This window comes from Peromyscus leucopus, chromosome X (genome assembly GCF_004664715.2).
Source record: "Peromyscus leucopus breed LL Stock chromosome X, UCI_PerLeu_2.1, whole genome shotgun sequence".
Taxonomy (NCBI): domain Eukaryota; kingdom Metazoa; phylum Chordata; class Mammalia; order Rodentia; family Cricetidae; genus Peromyscus; species Peromyscus leucopus.
Genome location: NC_051083.1, coordinates 20,997,374 through 21,014,037, shown reverse-complemented (window position 1 = coordinate 21,014,037; position 16,664 = coordinate 20,997,374). Strand labels below are relative to the sequence as shown.

The 16,664-nt window shown below is 42.8% G+C and overlaps 1 protein-coding gene across 3 annotated transcripts in view; it reads right to left on the bottom strand.

Moving 5' to 3' along the window:
- Fam120c (family with sequence similarity 120C) overlaps nucleotides 1–16,143 on the bottom strand; it is a 129,768-nt gene extending 113,625 nt beyond the window's left edge. For all 3 annotated transcript variants that reach the window (XM_028883471.2, XM_028883473.2, XM_028883472.2), the window contains exon 1: nucleotides 15,083–16,143. In XM_028883471.2, coding sequence (XP_028739304.1) covers nucleotides 15,083–15,766 — 684 coding nt within the window. In that variant the 5' untranslated portion in view covers nucleotides 15,767–16,143. The remainder of the gene's footprint in view (nucleotides 1–15,082) is intronic.
- Between the last annotated feature and the right edge of the window lie 521 nt (nucleotides 16,144–16,664).

Below are 16,664 nucleotides of genomic sequence, written 5' to 3'. Positions count from 1 at the left end.
CATCACAGAGATGCAGAAAAGGCCTTCAACAAAGTTCAGTATCATTTCATGATAAAAACCCTGAAGAAACTAGGAATAGAAGGACTAACAAAAACACAGTAAAAACTATATACAAAATTCTATAACATTATATAGCCAATGGGGAAATTTTTAAAGTATTCCTTTTAAGATCAAGAACTAGACAAGAGTGTCCCCACTATCTCTACTCTTATCCAGAATATTTGAAGTCTTAGCCACAGCAATAAGGCAAAAGAAAAAAATAAAATGTATGCCAACAGGAAAGGAAGAATCAAATTATCCCTATTTGAAGACACTAAAGAAACCACCACAAAACTCTTAGATTTAATAAACACTTTCACCAAGGTAGGAAGATACAAAAATCAACATACAAGAATCAGTACCGTTTGTGTATTAATAATGAACATTTTGAGAAAGAACTCTAGAGAACAATTTTATTATTAACAGACCTTAAAATTTCCTAGGAATAAATCTAACCAAGGAGGTGAAAGATCTCATTAATTAAAGAAGAAACTGAAGACACTAGCTGGAAAGACCACTGGTGCTCATTGATTGACAGCCATCAAGAGCATGAAAAGTGGGCTACAAAATGACTCAGATGGGAAAAGTGCAGGCCACCAAGCTTGTGGCCTAGAACTTCCTGAGCCTGCAGACCTCAGTTCCATCCCCATGATCCACATAGTGAAAGAAGAAAATTGACTCCCCACAGGTTGTTCTCTGGTCTTCACACATGCACACACTAAATAAATGTAAAAAAAAAATAAATAAAATTAAAACAATAGGGCGAGCAAAATGGCTTAGACTGATGCCTTGAGTTTGATCCCCAGGATACACATGGTAGGAGAGAACCGACTCCCACAAGTTGTTCTCTAACTTCCACACATGCCACGGGACATATACACCCACCCACACAGAAACACACAAAAGTACATAAATGTGTATGTGTGTATATATATATATATATATGTATGTATATATGTATATATATATATATAATGTGAAAATAGAATATTTCTGAAAGCAATCTACAGTTCTGATTTGATGTAGTCCCTCTAAAAATCCCAAAGGCATCCTTCATAGAAATTGAAAACAATTCTAAAATGAATATAAACCCATGAAGACCAGGAATAGTCACAGCAATCTCAATCAATAAGGATAACATTAGAAGTATCACATTATCTGATTTCACATTCCACTTCAGAGACAGAGAAACAAATACAGCATAGTGTGGTCACAAAATCAGATACACAGATCGGTGGGAGGAAACAAACTCACACAGCTACGGACTCTTGATTCTTAACAAAGGTGCCAAAAACATTCACTGAAGGAAAGATTTTCTTTAATAAATGGTGGTGAGAAAGCTGGAGAAGACACAGAAGAATGAAATTAGATCCTTATCTTTCGCCCTGCACAAAAATCAGCTCAAAATGATCAAAGAACCCAAGACCCAACTGAAACTGCCGCAGAGAAAAACAGAAGAAAAATACTCAAGATATAAGTGGATGCAAGGGCTTTCTCAGAGACTTGAGGATTTGTGAAGGTACAGAAAGAGCTGGCAAATGATGCCGCATGAAATTCAAGTTTCTGAACAAGAGGAGAAACAACAGAGTGAAAAGCCATCCTACAGAATAGGAGATGATCTTTGTAGCCATATAGTATGAGAGCCAAAGTAACATTTAAGCTTTGGTTACTGTGCCTAAGAGATCCAAGAAAAAAAATGCCTCTAACCTGTAAGCCCCTTGCCCAAGGACAGATACTTGCTGAAACCCTGGAGGCTATTGTTTATGTGAGATAACAAGTCACATTTTTACTCCCCTAAACAAGTTTATTTGACCCAACTATACCAGATGTGCTTGATCACGTGTAGGCGAGAGGTATATGGGCAGGAAATGCAGCAAGATGTATGCTTACCTCTGGATGTAGGCAGGAGGTACGCAGGTAGGAAGGATGTCAGGATATATGCTTGCCCTGATTGGACCTGATGGGAAATACAGTGGCCTTGTGGGATGGCCTTTTTAAGCCTCTTCCAGGTGTGACTCGTCAGCATTTCATGGGAATCCTGGAATGGACCTGGCCAGAGTACATCAACCCGGCCAGTATTTAGTTGACGCTTGCTTCAAATCTGGCTTATAATTGTGGTTGTGATCTTATTCTCACCCCATGGGATTAACATTTTCTGGAGGTCCCAGTGAGATTCAGACCATCCACCTAAATTCTAAAGCAGGACCTTCACTCTGGAGCTGAGGGACCACTTCAGAAGGCAAGTGCCTTGAGACGTTCCAAGGCGCCAGGGCTGCCTTCAGTTCACAGACTATCAGGGTAAGCTGCCCTGCTGAGAAAAGCAGCAAGCATCCACAAAGGCCACTAGTGAGTCATACTCTGGTTCTGTTCCCTAGGATCCTGATCTGGGAGGTGGAGGGTCTAGGGCAAATAGCAAGACATCACCCACCTGCCTGGTTCTGGTTGGTTGGAAAGTTTGGTCTGTTTTGTGTATGTGGATGAGTCTGTGTTTTCTCGTGTGTCCCTATGTTTTGTTGCAAACATGGAGCTGAGGCAGAATGGGGTCAACTCAGTTGAATGTATGGATGCATGGTAGCCACAGCATGTTTTGTTTCTGGCTACTTTTGGGTATGCAATCTTTATTGTGTTCAGTATTTCTTGGTTATAGTTCTGCCATCTCTGCTGTCACCAGCCACTACTGTTACCATAAATGCTTTTATGGCTGGGGCCCAGAACCTCTGATTTCTCTGGTCACTGGATTCAGGTTAGCAGGAATTCAGATGTCTTTTGGAAATGGATAACATTAAAATTGTTTTATGCTGTTCTACTTTATTGGAAAGCTGGCTGTAGAGCTGGGTTATGGACCAACTTGGGTTCTCTAGACCCAAGCATATTTAAAACTTTCCTCTATGCCCTACATCAGGCAAGTCACCTGACGTTAACAGGGAGAAGAGAGCAAAGCAGAACAGCTAAAAAAAATTAAGCTCAGTTTATGTGAACATTGTGTACCTTAAGATTTATAAGTTTATTTTATTGGGTATGGTTAAGAATCTATAAAATGTGTGAAAAAAAAGTTAATTAATGCAGGGTTGACAGTTAAAGATCTATGCATAGGTAATCTTAATGGAACCATTTGGCGTAATACCATTTGGGATATAAGCAACATGTAACTGCCATCTTTAGGCAGACGTGTGGCTGGCAGCCATCTTTGTTAGGGTTGGAGAAGAAGGATGTCATATGACATTGCCACCATCTTGATTAAAGGTTGGCCACATAGTCTGGCCCAACCATAGAGGCAACAACAGGTCTTCAAGATATTTTGGATTATGATGTTTTGTTTTTTGTACAATTCCTGTCCTGAAAACAATGTTTATGAAGGACAGGACTTAAAAACAATGCTTGTTTAATAAGGTATTAAAGCTGCACCTCTATGCATTCATATACAACAACGTAACTTGTGCTGGCAGCCAAACTTTGTAATGCAAGAGTCAGCCAGATGGTATTGGTTTTAAAGATACAAAAGGGTCATGGAGAACAGCTGAGGCTTGCTAGTGTGTGGCAGGACTGGAATTCCTAGAGACCAGTTGCAATGGAGGAACCTAGCAGTTCTGGAAATGCTGGTGCCATCTGGTAATCATTGGAAACACCAGCCACAGTGAAATGAAGCAGGCTGGGACCTAGAAGGTAGGCTGTGTATGCTGCTGAGTGTGGGCCAGAGAGGTGACCCAAGCCCTTTTCGAAAGCTCAGAGGATTGTGAATGCATCCCAGATATTGAGCACTGAATTGTTTGTGCTGTTGGAGCTTGGTTTTGCCTTGTGCAAATTGTGTTTGCGCCCTGTATCTTCCATCTTGAAGTAAAAAAGGTACTTTATTTTTGATATTACAGGAGCACACAGCTGAGAGATTTTAAACTTCTTTAAGAGGAAATTTTAGTTTTACAGAAAATTTAAATTTAAAAACTGGATACTTTTTAAGGAACAGCTTTTAAATTTTAAGTCTATACAATGTTTTATATTATTAGTATGTGATCTTAAATAAATAAATAAAAGGCTAAAGAGTTAGGGCCACAGCTACGAGCACCAAACACTAAACACTAGATACTGGGATATTCCTGTGCTATGATGCAGCAAGACAATGACCTAAGCAATCTGACACAGAGCTTGGAGCAATGGTTCTCAACCTATATGACACGACCCTTCCTGGGTCGAAAGACCCTTTCACAGGGTAGCCTAGGACCATCTGCATGTCAGATGTTTGCATTGCGATTCACAGCAGTGGCGAAACTGCAGTTGTGAAAGAGCAACAACCTGGGGAACGGTGTTGACGGGTCACAGCATTGGGAAGGTCGAGACCCGCCGGTTCAGAGAACGTCTCTCCTTACCTAAAGTTTATTCAGGCTGAAGAAGGTATATCTATCCTCCTTGTCTCTGACAACTTTGTTAAGCTTTAGATATTTTTGATAAATGGAGTCATACTGGAAACTGTTACATTCTGTAATAGTAAACTATAAAAGAACCAGGAAATTAAAGTTGCCAGTCTCCCTGTGGAGATTTAATTTATAAGTAAAGTTTTGATAGTAAAAGAGATTCAATTCAGAAATTACTTTTTAAGACTTAAACTTAACAGGGATAAAGCTGCAAATCCTAATCTTATAAAAGCTATGAACTTATTATAAACTATTAAAGATAATTAATATATACAAGTTAATGGTCAGTCACCTCATAACTGATCAAATTCTTTAATATGTTCAGAATTGCATTTATAGTCATGTTAATTACTAATGTACTTAATTGCAGAAATAAGCCTTATTTAGCTTCTTGTATATGTTTTCAAGGTTAAGCATAAAAGAAGTAACTAAAAACAAGCAAAATTTATTTAGCTCAGATATACTTAATAGATAATAGTCCTCAAACTTGTCAAAGATCTGCTGAATATGGCATTTAAAATGTTTAGTGGAGAGGCTGAAAAGATGGCTCAGCAGTTAAGAGCACTAACTGCTCTTCCAGAGGACCTGGGTTCAATTCCCAGAACCCATATGGCAGCTCCTAACTGCCTGTAACTCTACTTTCAGGGTATCTGACACCTCTACACAGGAATACACTCAAGCAAAACATGAATACACATGAAATAAGAATAAATTATTTTCAAAAATACTTAATAGAAAAAGCTTACTATGACAGATATGCTAGGTCCTAGCAGTGACCCCAAGGTCTCCAAGAAGGTTATGGGGCACAGTGATGACTCAACCTGGATTGTGGTAACATTAACCACTGGGCAATGCCTCACCTACAGCCAGTACCTGCCCAAACTGTGGACAAGCAGGACAATGGAGAGTTGATTGCCACAGGAAAAGCCTCTCAGGTCTCCTCGGCCTGGTGGCCAAAACTGATGCTGCCCTGGTACCTCTGCTGCAAAATGAAGCCATGGAGACCAAAGGAGCCTGAGATGACTGTCTAGGGAATGGATAATTTTAATGGATACCCAGGCCATTTGGATTATACTTCCGCTATAGTTTATCATCCTCAGATCTCTATAGTTTTGTCAGCCTGGCAGCAGCTGGCAACCAACCCCTCCCCCAAGGCCGCAGCCATCTTGTTAGTCCATTTCATATACAAAAATAAAGCCTTGCTTTTCTAAATCTATAGGTCTCTTGTTAAGAAAAGGCCAACAGGTTTGCCTTGCTAACAGGCTTTGTATTAAAGTATAAAGAGGTTTCAGACATAACTTCTTACTATTCCTTTGTTTAAAAGAACTTACTTTGGCAGGGTGGTGGCGGCGGCGGCGGCGGCGGTGGTGGCGCATGCCTTTAATCCCAGCACTCGGAAAGCAGAGGCAGGCAGATCTCTGAGTTCAAGGCCAGCCTGGTCTACAGAGTGAGTTCCAGGACAATCAGGGCTGTTACACAGAGAAACACATCTCAATCCCCTACCACCAAAAAAAAAAAAAAAAAAAAAAAAGAACTTACTTTGCAATGACTGTTCTCAGTAATAACTACTCATGTCTCTGGTAAATGATTAGACAGAAAGAAAAACGTTTGAAATCTATGCAAGTTCTAAGCGTTGAGGAAAGTGTTCTAAGGTGTACAAAGTTCCAGGAAGTGAAAGCTTAAGGAACTTCTGACTTAAGGTGTGTAAATGCAAGTTGCCAAGATTTAAGAAAGTGATTTAAGGGATGTGATTAAACTGGAAATGCTTCAGACTTCTTCCCCTCTATGCTACTGTTATAGTGAGATTTCCTACAGACACCTGTTAGCTGTTTTCTTCAACAATGTGGATTTCAGTACAGATTACAAACAGTGAGAAATGCTAATATATCTAAAAACATTTATCTTCTTTTCGTAAACTAAAATTCATGTAATCTTCAGGGAGTCAAGGGAGTTGTAAGACTTGGATCCACCTCTCGCAGGTCAAAGGGACTCCAGATAAATACATCCTAAGTTTCCCACTTGCCTATTCATGATGGTGGGACCTCTCCGCTGGTCTCGGGATTCCTCTCCTTTCCCAATTACTGGGACTATGGGCCTGAAAGGTCCAAATATAAGATTTTCCTGTAAGTTCCTGAACTCTGACTTCCATCCCTAGTCTATATATGTCTCAGCAGACTTCCCCTTGGCTGATAGACACCATCCAGGAATCAACTATGGACTGCAAACTCCTGAGCTCTGACTTGCTGGAAGCTGATGTGAACAGTCCAGCCAATGTGATTGCTCTCTGTCTCTTGGCTGGGTCAGCAAACCATAGGCTTCTGATGAGTATTCCATTGCCTGATTCCTCTCCCATGATTTTGACTGGTATTCCAGCATTCCTGGGACCTAACAACATCCTGGTTGCAGCTGGGTAGTTACAGAAGAGAGCATGTCACCCCTTATTCTCAACAGGTTGGAATGTTAGTTCAAAAGGAAACTTGCAGGCATAGGGAACAAAATGGCTACCTATAATGCCAATTGGCATTCCAGGAAAGGTACCCATTAAAACCAGATAGGCCCAGATCTATCAACAGGTAGATTCATTAGCTGAAATAGTTCTACAATATAAGCGCATTCAACTTGCTCTATGTAAAACAGGTTGTTGTATAGCTTTTAAAGAAAATTGTTTCTATCCAAAAAACCAAGAGATTAATTACAGATAATCTGGCTGTACTCAAAGAAACACTGCAAAAAGGGGGGACCTGAGATTAAATAAATGGCTGGTCCTCATTCTCATTTCCAGGTTCCTCCTAGATAGTAACTCTGATGCCAGCCATCACAGGGCCTTTGGCCCTTCTGCTTCTGCTAATTACTGTTGGCTCTTGCATCATTAATGCCTTGACTAGATGGTAATTCCTGTCTGAGTACCATTTGTCATTTAAGCTGATGGTTATTAGATCCCAATATAAACAGGAACCCATCACAGAGTCAAGGATTTGACTCACAATACAACTCAAGGGGGGAATGTGAGAACCAAAGTTACATTTTAAGTTTTAACTACTGTGCCATGAAACAAAATGCCTCTAACCTGTAAGCCCCTTGCCCAAGGACAGATACTTCCTGAAATTCTGGAGACTACTATTTATGGGAGATAACAAGTTACATTGGCAGGAAGTATGTCAGGATGCACACTTGCCCCTGATTGGATGTAGGCAGGAAGTATACCAAGATACATGCTTGCCCCTGATTGGACCTGATGGGAAATCCTTGAGATTGCTTTTTTCTGCCAGGTGTGACTCATCAGCATTTCCTGGGAACCATGGAATGGACCCGAGACCATCAACCTGGACAGTATTTAATTGAAACTTGCTTCAAATATGGCTTAAAATTGTGGTAGTGGTCTTATTCTTGTCCAGTGGGATTAACGACATCTGATAGGGGATTGATTGATACCAAGAGTACATTATAAAAAAAAATTAGACATCAACTCTCTTCCCCAGTTACTCAACCAATAAACAGGAAAATGAGTAGACAATTCTCAGAAGAACAAGAAATACAGGGGGAAATGCTTAGTTGTTAGGAAACTGAAAATCAAAACTACATCTCATTCAGAATGGCGATCAAACAAAATAAATAACAAAGGATGTGGGGAAGGATGCAAAGTTGGGTGTGGTGGCACATGCCTTTAATCCAGCACTCTTAAGGTAGAGATAGATGGACCTCTATGAGTTCAAGGCCAGCCTGCTCTACATACTAAGTCAGCCAAGGCTACATAGTGAGACCCTCTCTCAAAAAACAAAACAAAAATGTAACTTGACCACCATCATTATCACCATGGAATTTAGTAGAAATATATATCCTGGGCGGGCACTTGGGAGGTGGTTAAGGATGCAAGGGGGATGGGGAGAGGAAGCCTGGGCTGGGAACATAGCTCATTTAGTAGAGTACTTGCACAGCATACACAAACCCTTCAGTTTGATCCCCAGGACTGAATAAACTGAATGTGGTGATGCACACTTGGATTTCCAGTACTGGGGAGGCAGAGGCACGATGAGTTCAGGCCAGGTAGGGCTATATAGCAAGTCCCTTTCTTAAAAAAAAGGGGGCGGGGAGTTAAAGGATATCCTTGGCTACATAAGAATATGAGGCCAACCTGAGTTATAACAGGAGATACTGTCTCAAAACACACACACATTCACACACACACCAAGTGAACCGTTATGTAATTCTAGCAGGAATGTAAGTTAGCCCAGATATTATTGAAATCAGTATGAAGGTTCATCAACTAACTAAAAGAGAACTACTATATGATCCAACTATACCACTCCTGGGCATATACTCCTAAGCAATCTAAGTCAGCATACTACAGAGACACTTGTACATCCATGTTTATTACAGCAATATTAAAGAAGTCAAGATATGCTACAATCCTAAATGTTCATCAATAAATGAATGGATAAAAAATATAGTGAATGTATGTGTATGGGGGTGTTATTGTGAGCACAATGTAGTTTTACTTGAAGAAAGGGACAAAATTTCACAGGAAAATGCTTGCAACATAAGACCATGATAAGTGAAATAAGCCCAAGACTCATAAAGACAAATGTTTTCTATCACATATGAATATATATTGGTATGTATGAGACATGAAAGTAGAAAGGGCAATGTTTGGAGGAGGAAGAGGACTAACAGGAAACAAGGGAAACAAAAGGTAATGGGCAGGAAAAAAATCAAGTATCACATGTTTCCTTACATATGTAAGATCAAAAATTTAACAATATATGACATGAAAGCTGTATATATGTATTTGCACATATAAATATGAATGACATAAAAACAATATTATTTGGGAAGAAGAAGAAAAACAGCAGGGAAGGCAAAGTGGATAATGATGGAGATGAGCATGAGCAAATTGCAATGACATATATGCACATAGTATAAGGAAACCCATTACTGTGCATGCTAACTAGAAATTAATTTAGAGCCGTCAAGATAGTGCAGCAGGTAAAGGTACTTGATGCCAAGTCTAACAACCCGAGTTCCACTCCTAGAACCCACATAGTGGAGAGAACGGACTCCCACAGCTGACCTCTGACAGCCACACACGAACCATAGCACACGTGTGCCCATACATACATGTACATACACATATGCAGGCACTCACACACAAATAAATAAATGTTTTAAAAAAAAGAAACACATTTAAACTGTTTTTTTAAAGTGGCAATAAAAGGCCAGGGAAATAGCTCAGCAAGTTAATGTACTTGCCAAGTCTGATGACCTGGATTCAATCCCCAGGACACACATGGCAGAAAAGAACTGATTTGTTCTCTGACCTCACATTGTCGTACACACACACACCCACTTTATATGCACTCACATACATCCACACCCTCCACCCCACATCAAATAAAAAAATCTTTTAAGTGGCAACAGATTAAGGAATGAGAATAGTCTTTTTTTTTTCAGGAATAATGGTGGAAAGCAAAGAAAGGAGATAAGGATAATGGCTTAAAGGAAATGAGTAAGATTGATTTATAGTGGAAAGATTATTAGGAGACTAGGGAAGTGTGTGAGGTTCCAGGTTCCATTGGTAGCAACACACACACACACACACACACACACACACACACACAGACACCAATTATTTGTGCACAGACCAATTATTTGTGCACAGAAAGGGATTGCTACTTCTGAATTCCTAAACATCACTGTGTGACTCACTTGGCAATTAGCTAGCACATTTGTCTCGTATTGGCAGGACTGTGGATTTCAGCATTGCTGGCACAAATGCAATGCTCAACAATCCTTACTGTTTCTCTGCACTTTGTCAATAAAAGTACACAACCTTACACAAAAAGATGTTCAAAAAGGCAATGTCGTGGGATTCTGCAAAGAGACTATGCAGTAGAGCTCTTATGATTTTTATAGCTCACTTACCAGAGCCTACCTCCTTCCCCACAAGAAATTACTGGACCTGGGTTCAGCGGTACAGTACGTACCAACCATGCAGAGGTGCTAATAATCCACAGCACCAAAATATGTTTGGTTTGGTTTGGCTTTGACCCTGGAGACTGAACCCAGGATCTTCTGAGCTATATTATAGCCCCAACCTCCATTTTACCTCGTTGCAATAAGTTATTTAATTGTAAAATGGGGAGGATAAAGGGCATCTTGCAAAACTGTGAGGATTAAACAAGACACTATGTTTAAAAGCATTTTATACTCAACTTGGTGCTCAAGAAGTGACAGTGAGCCGGGCGTGGTGGCGCATGCCTTTAATCCCAGCACTTGGGAGGCAGAGGCAGGCGGATCTCTGTGAGTTCGAGGCCAGCCTGGACTACCAAGTGAGCTCCAGGAAAGGCGCAAAGCTACACAGAGAAACCCTGTCTCGGAAAAAAAAAAAAAAAAAAAAAGAAGTGACAGTGAGTACTCTCATGGTCATTTCCCACCTAGAAGAACCGTGGACTTTTCGGCGTCTGGATGATAGGATTAGTAATCAGGAGGCACATCAGCCATTTCCTCCTGAAGGAGGAGAGCACAAATGGCACCTGCACCCAGTCAGATTTCTCAAAGTCTGGTTATTCATGTACCACCAATATGATTTCTGATACAAGCAAACCTTTTCCCATTCCATCAACCCACTCAGCATCCTTTGAAGACAGCCATGAAAATGGAAGGCTTTATGTGCTGGGTATTTTTTCTCATTTATAATAATCATTAAATAAAGCCTCCATTCGTCTGCATCACACCACATTATCTCCCATGTCACAGTCTAAGCCTACTTTATGTTGCTCTATTTCTGGGACTCTTTGGCCAGGAACTTGGGGGTTACTAAATTTTCTTGCTACTGGTTGTTTTCACTTACAAAGGTATACTGAGCAAATAATTATGACAAACCAAATTAGAAACATCATGTCAACAATAGACACCAAAATTTTTATGAAGTCCAAGTTCACCTAAAGCTAAACAGACAACCCAGCACCTTATCAAGTATTTAATCCTGCCACTTCTATATTCTCTATTAAAAATGAAAATGAGACTAAAAATAAAGGCTCATCTTGACTGCTAAACTAAAGAACAAAACCAAGGCACAATAGAGATCCAGTTTTTGTTCTGAAGCACTAGTATTCAAACAAAAGAAATGCTCCACATGCAAATCACCCAAGGGAAAAATTGCCACCTTCAAGACAGAATGCAGCTCTGAAAAGGCAATGAACAGTTAGTTATTGACCCATACTCTTTCCTATCTGCACAGTTCAAGACATTCTTCATCATGCCAACAACAAAAGAGTTGCTGACCACAGCCAAGAGAACGAAGAGCATCAACATTACTTACACAATTCTGGAGTCAGTCTTAAGTCACTGTTCACACATTGTGTGTGTGTGTGTGTGTGTGCGCGCGCGCGCGCGCGCGCGCCAGAATAAACTGTCAGATCCCCAGAGCTGGAATTAGTTACAAACCACCCATTATAGCTGGAATTAGTTACAAACTACCCATTATGGGTGCTGGGCACTGAACTCAGGTCCTCTCCAAGAGGGGTACAAGCTCTTCACTTGTTTTTTTGAGATGTGTCTCACTATGCAGCTCAGAACTGCCTCAGGCTCCCTGAATACCGGGATGAGGTGTGTGTCACCTTTTTAGAAGTCACTCCTACAATCTCTTAGGATCTATCCAAGCCATCATGTTTATGTATTGCTGGGATATTTGCTTACAGAGGGTGTCTCACTATATTACCAGCTTGACCTCAAACTCCAAGGCTCAAGCCATCCTCCTGCCTCAGCCTCCTGAGTTGCTGGAATTATACAGGCATACATGACTGCCCATGACTGCTGCTGAGATTTTTAAAAACTGAGACTGCACCAAGTGTGATGGTGCACTCTTGTGTTCCCAGCATTTGAGAGGTAGAGGCAGGACAATCAGGAAGATTTTGAGGTCAGCCTTGGCTATACATCGAATTCAAGGATAGCCTGGAATACATGAGAACTTGTCTTCAAAAGAAAAAAAAAACTGTGATAAATATGACAAAATGCACTTACAGTTGGATCTCAAAATTTTTGACTGGTGGAGAATATAAACCACAAACCTACAGTGTTCCTCTCTCTTGCCAATCATCAGTCAAAACCTCTTCAGCAAATAATATTTGTAAACAATAAACAGGTACCTACTCAGAGCTCACAAACAAGCTGCTTTAGGCCTCCATACCCTTGTCCACTCTCAGTGGATTGTTTGTTTGGGCTAAGGCATGACAAGCTAAAAGCATGCTGAAATGAAAAGGATTCCATGGATAGGTTTAAAAAAAGCAGCATCGTTTTTATAACTTAAACCCCTTTATGGCCAGCCAATCTGTAAAGGTGCTCCCAAATTTTACTCACTCACTAAGAAATTACCATGCCCCTGCAAATAGGCTACATTTTTCATCAAGTGGAACTCGCATAGAGTATTTGGATTTTGTTTTCAGTGTTTACTAAACCCTGACCTCCTGGAGAATTTTCTGCACCCAGCACAGTACTTACTGACTAGCAAGCACTCAGTAAAGCAATAACACAAATGGATAAGCCGAACCTGCTTTTATCCAGGTGCCTGTGAGGTATTTCTTCCAGTGTGGAAACAATCTAACCACAGTGCCTCTTTAGAAAGATTCATCTTTGAACACTGTTGTTAAGAACACAAGCTGGGGAGTCAGACTCCATGGACGTAAATCCCAGAATCCCAGCTCTATCGTTTATTACTAAGTTATCTCTGGGCAAATGTGTAAAACTCCTGGGTCTGCCAAGTTGCCCCATTTGGAAGACAGGGGTAATACTGCTTCATGAGTTGCCGTAAAGATCCAATGAGATAATTGTTTTAAAGCACTTAAGGGCTGCAGGTGTAGTCCAACAGCAAAGCACGTCCTTCACAAAGCCCCACCCCCTGAAAAAAAGAAGGAAAAGACCCTGCTCCACTAACATAGTCATCACTAGTGCCAGCAGCCAAGTTGGCAGCAGTAGCAAGATAAAAAAAAATAATGGGGTAAAAAAAAATCCCTTAAAGCCTGGGTGGTGCCATTAAAAACATTTTGGAAGGAATGACTGTAAATGAATCTGCTTTGAAATGTTCAGGCAGGAGAACAGGCAAGTGGGGTTTTGTTACAGTTATATTTTAAGTCAGCTCCTGATTAGATTTCTTTCTTTTTTTTTTCTTTTTTTTGGGGGGGGGGCATGCACAGTGTTAGGAGACTGAAGCAAGGGTCTCCTGGTTAGTAATGGCATTCTACCACTGAGCTTTTCCCCAGCCCATTACTGGCTTTTCAAATTAAAAAAAAAAAAAAAAAAAGCTCTAATCCATGACGCCCAGGCAGAGATTTGATGCTGAGCACTACATGTCTAGCATCACAGGATTCCAGTCACATTCTATTACCACTGCAAACGTCTCTACGTAGCAGATCTTTCCGTCTCCATTTCCTCCTTACTCCACCAGCTGCCACCTGTTTAGCCTCTGAATTCCCAAACCCCCAATCCTGAGAGGCCATCCCCCAGAACTCGGGTGGAGAAATGAGTTGGCAGTTTCTCCTACCTAAGCCTGCGCTGCTGCTTTTCTGTTTCTTCTCCCTGCCCACCTCCTTACTTCTCAAGCCTTGCTATTCTCTACACGTAGGAACTTGAAACCTAAGAGTATGGGAAAGCAACAGCGTAATCGCAGTGGTGCCAAGACCCGGGGATGCTGCCAAGCTTTCCCCGAGCTCCATATGCAGCGGCCCGACTTACTCACAGACTGGACTTACACAGCAGCCCATGGGGCCTCACACACTTGGTATTTCTTTTTGCTTCTGCTCGATTTCTTTATTTAAAACCACCTCCTCCAAAACCCGTGAACCATTCGAATCCAGCCGGTTCTGACAGACGTAGATAAGGTCTGTCATCTTCAGGAAGTTTCCCTGGACCATTTTAGCCCACAGATATCACCCCACCCACCTATCCAAACAGGTACTGTACTTACTGTCTATACCAGAAAGCATAGTCACCACACATATTTACACCAGGAAATAAATATTCCATATTTGATCTTCCAAGGACAGGAACAGTGGCTCAGCCCCCAGTCTTTGAAACCCCCCATCCAGCATGTTCATCTTCCTGAACAGTGACTCAATCAGTGGATTGTTTGTTTGGGCTAAGACATGCCAAGCTAAAAGCATGCTGAAATGAAAAGGATTCAATGGAAGGGTAAAAAAGCAGCTTTAGGTCAAATGGGGGGAACTATGGAAGAAAGGTGTTCCACTAACATCTGTTTTATTTGCCATGAGGTTGAAAAGACATATGGGGGGGGGTGTCAACTGGAAAATGAAGGGAAAAAAAAACATATTTCAGTTTGAGGGAGATGACAGCAAGAGAGACATGAAGCCCCAAAGAAATTGTGAGTCAATTCTGCTAAAACCAACAGGTAGGCCAATTGGGTAAGTAAATATAAGGGGGGTTACTATGATGACATGGATAGAGATACAGCCATGTAGGGTAAGTGAATTGGTAAGAGGCCATGAGAAGGGGGCACAGGTGGATAAAATGGTCGCCAGCAGGTTAGCTGATTGAGTGAGTGGCAGGTAATTCAGTAAATGGTTAGGTGTTTAGTCTGGAAGGAACAGGTGTGGGACATTTCATTTAAAATCTGACCCCTCCCTCACCTTGACCCGGAAGCGGATGAGTGCTAGCCTCACGCAGTGGCTCAGGCAGGCAGGTGGCAGGAACCAGGCCCGCGGTGGAGGGGTGCCCTTGTTGCCCACGTGTCCCACGATCAGTTGCGCAGTCTGCCGCTCCGCCTGGCACCGACGGCCCCATTCGGCCAGTCGGTCTTTCCCCAGGCCCCCAGGGAACATGACCACCAGCTCCAGGCCGTCGCCGCCCGGATAGGCACAAGCCTGGCACAGCGCTGACAAGTAGCCCAGCATGGCATTCCACTGGCCGCCACAAACCCAATCCGTCTGGTAGCCACCATAGAGCCGCGGCAGCGCCGAGCCCGCGTCTACCAATACCCGAGCCCCAGGCAGCGGAGGGGGCGGCGGCGGATGCAGCCCCGGCGGCGCTTGGCCGTGATGGTGGAAATGGTGAGCAGGGTGATGGTGCCGAGTCGGCCCCGGGCCCCCGGAGTAAGGGCCAAAGGCGGCGGGCGGGAGCGGCGGCGGCAGAGGAGCGGAGCCCCTGGTGATGCGTGGAGCCCCCGGCGCTAGGGCTGCCGGCGGCAGCTGGCGGTGCAGGTGCTGCTGCTGCTGCTGGCGCGAGACGGTGCGCGCGAGTTTGAGGAGGTCCACAGGCACCACAGCCCCGGGACAGCGCTTCTCCAGGAACTCTTGGAAGCCCTGGACGCCCATGCTTCCTCCGTGGGCAGAAGGAACAGCGGCTGCGCAAGCGGGCCAGTCGGCGATCCCCGCGCGAAGCTGGAGGCGGGCGCGTGCGCACTCCGCGGGGGGTAGGGGCGAGGGGGGGCGGGGAAAGGGTTCGCGACGGGAGGGGCGAGGGAACGTGGGCGGGGAGGGGAGGAGACCACAGACTGGGTGCGGGTGGAGAGCAGAGGTGAGGCTGACCAGACCCAGAAGAGGCTGGGACGATAAAAGCGACGACAAGTCGTAGTCACTTCTCTTTTTTCCGTTCCCCTCCGCTGCTCTTCTTCACTGCTTCAAAGAGGGTGAAGCTTCTGCCTTCCACCTCCGGGAGCCATGTTGCCTCGTCTTCTCTGTGATACTCGCTCTCTAGCTGGGGGAGGGGAATCGGGGCGGGGCGGATGGGCATCCTGGGAGTTGTAGTCTTTTCCCGGATGGCCTCAGGATGCAGTGGAAGAACCTGACGGCCACCCATGTCAGGCCTTGATGTGCACAACGTCAGAAGAAGCAGGACGTGAAAATGTGTGTATAGGATTTGCACCAGAACGCCTAGTATCTAACCGAGTTGCCTCGGGAAATTATACTGCCATTCCCAGGGAATGAAATGGAGGTGATGCATCATGGGAAAGGAAGTACAGTGGATTGATTGAATTTGGCTAAAGTGAGCTAAAGTTCCCTTTCATAGAAAAGATGACATGCGGTAACTCTAAATGAATGGACAAGAACACACATGAAACATAACAACCATTACTATTGTTTTAGCTACTGTCATTTTTTGAAGAGTTGTCTCCCTTAGGAATGGTAAAACATTTACCTAAGACAATGAACAGACAAAATGAAATTGACTATAATTTGCCCCCAGGATCTCTAGTCAGGGAGATAAAACATC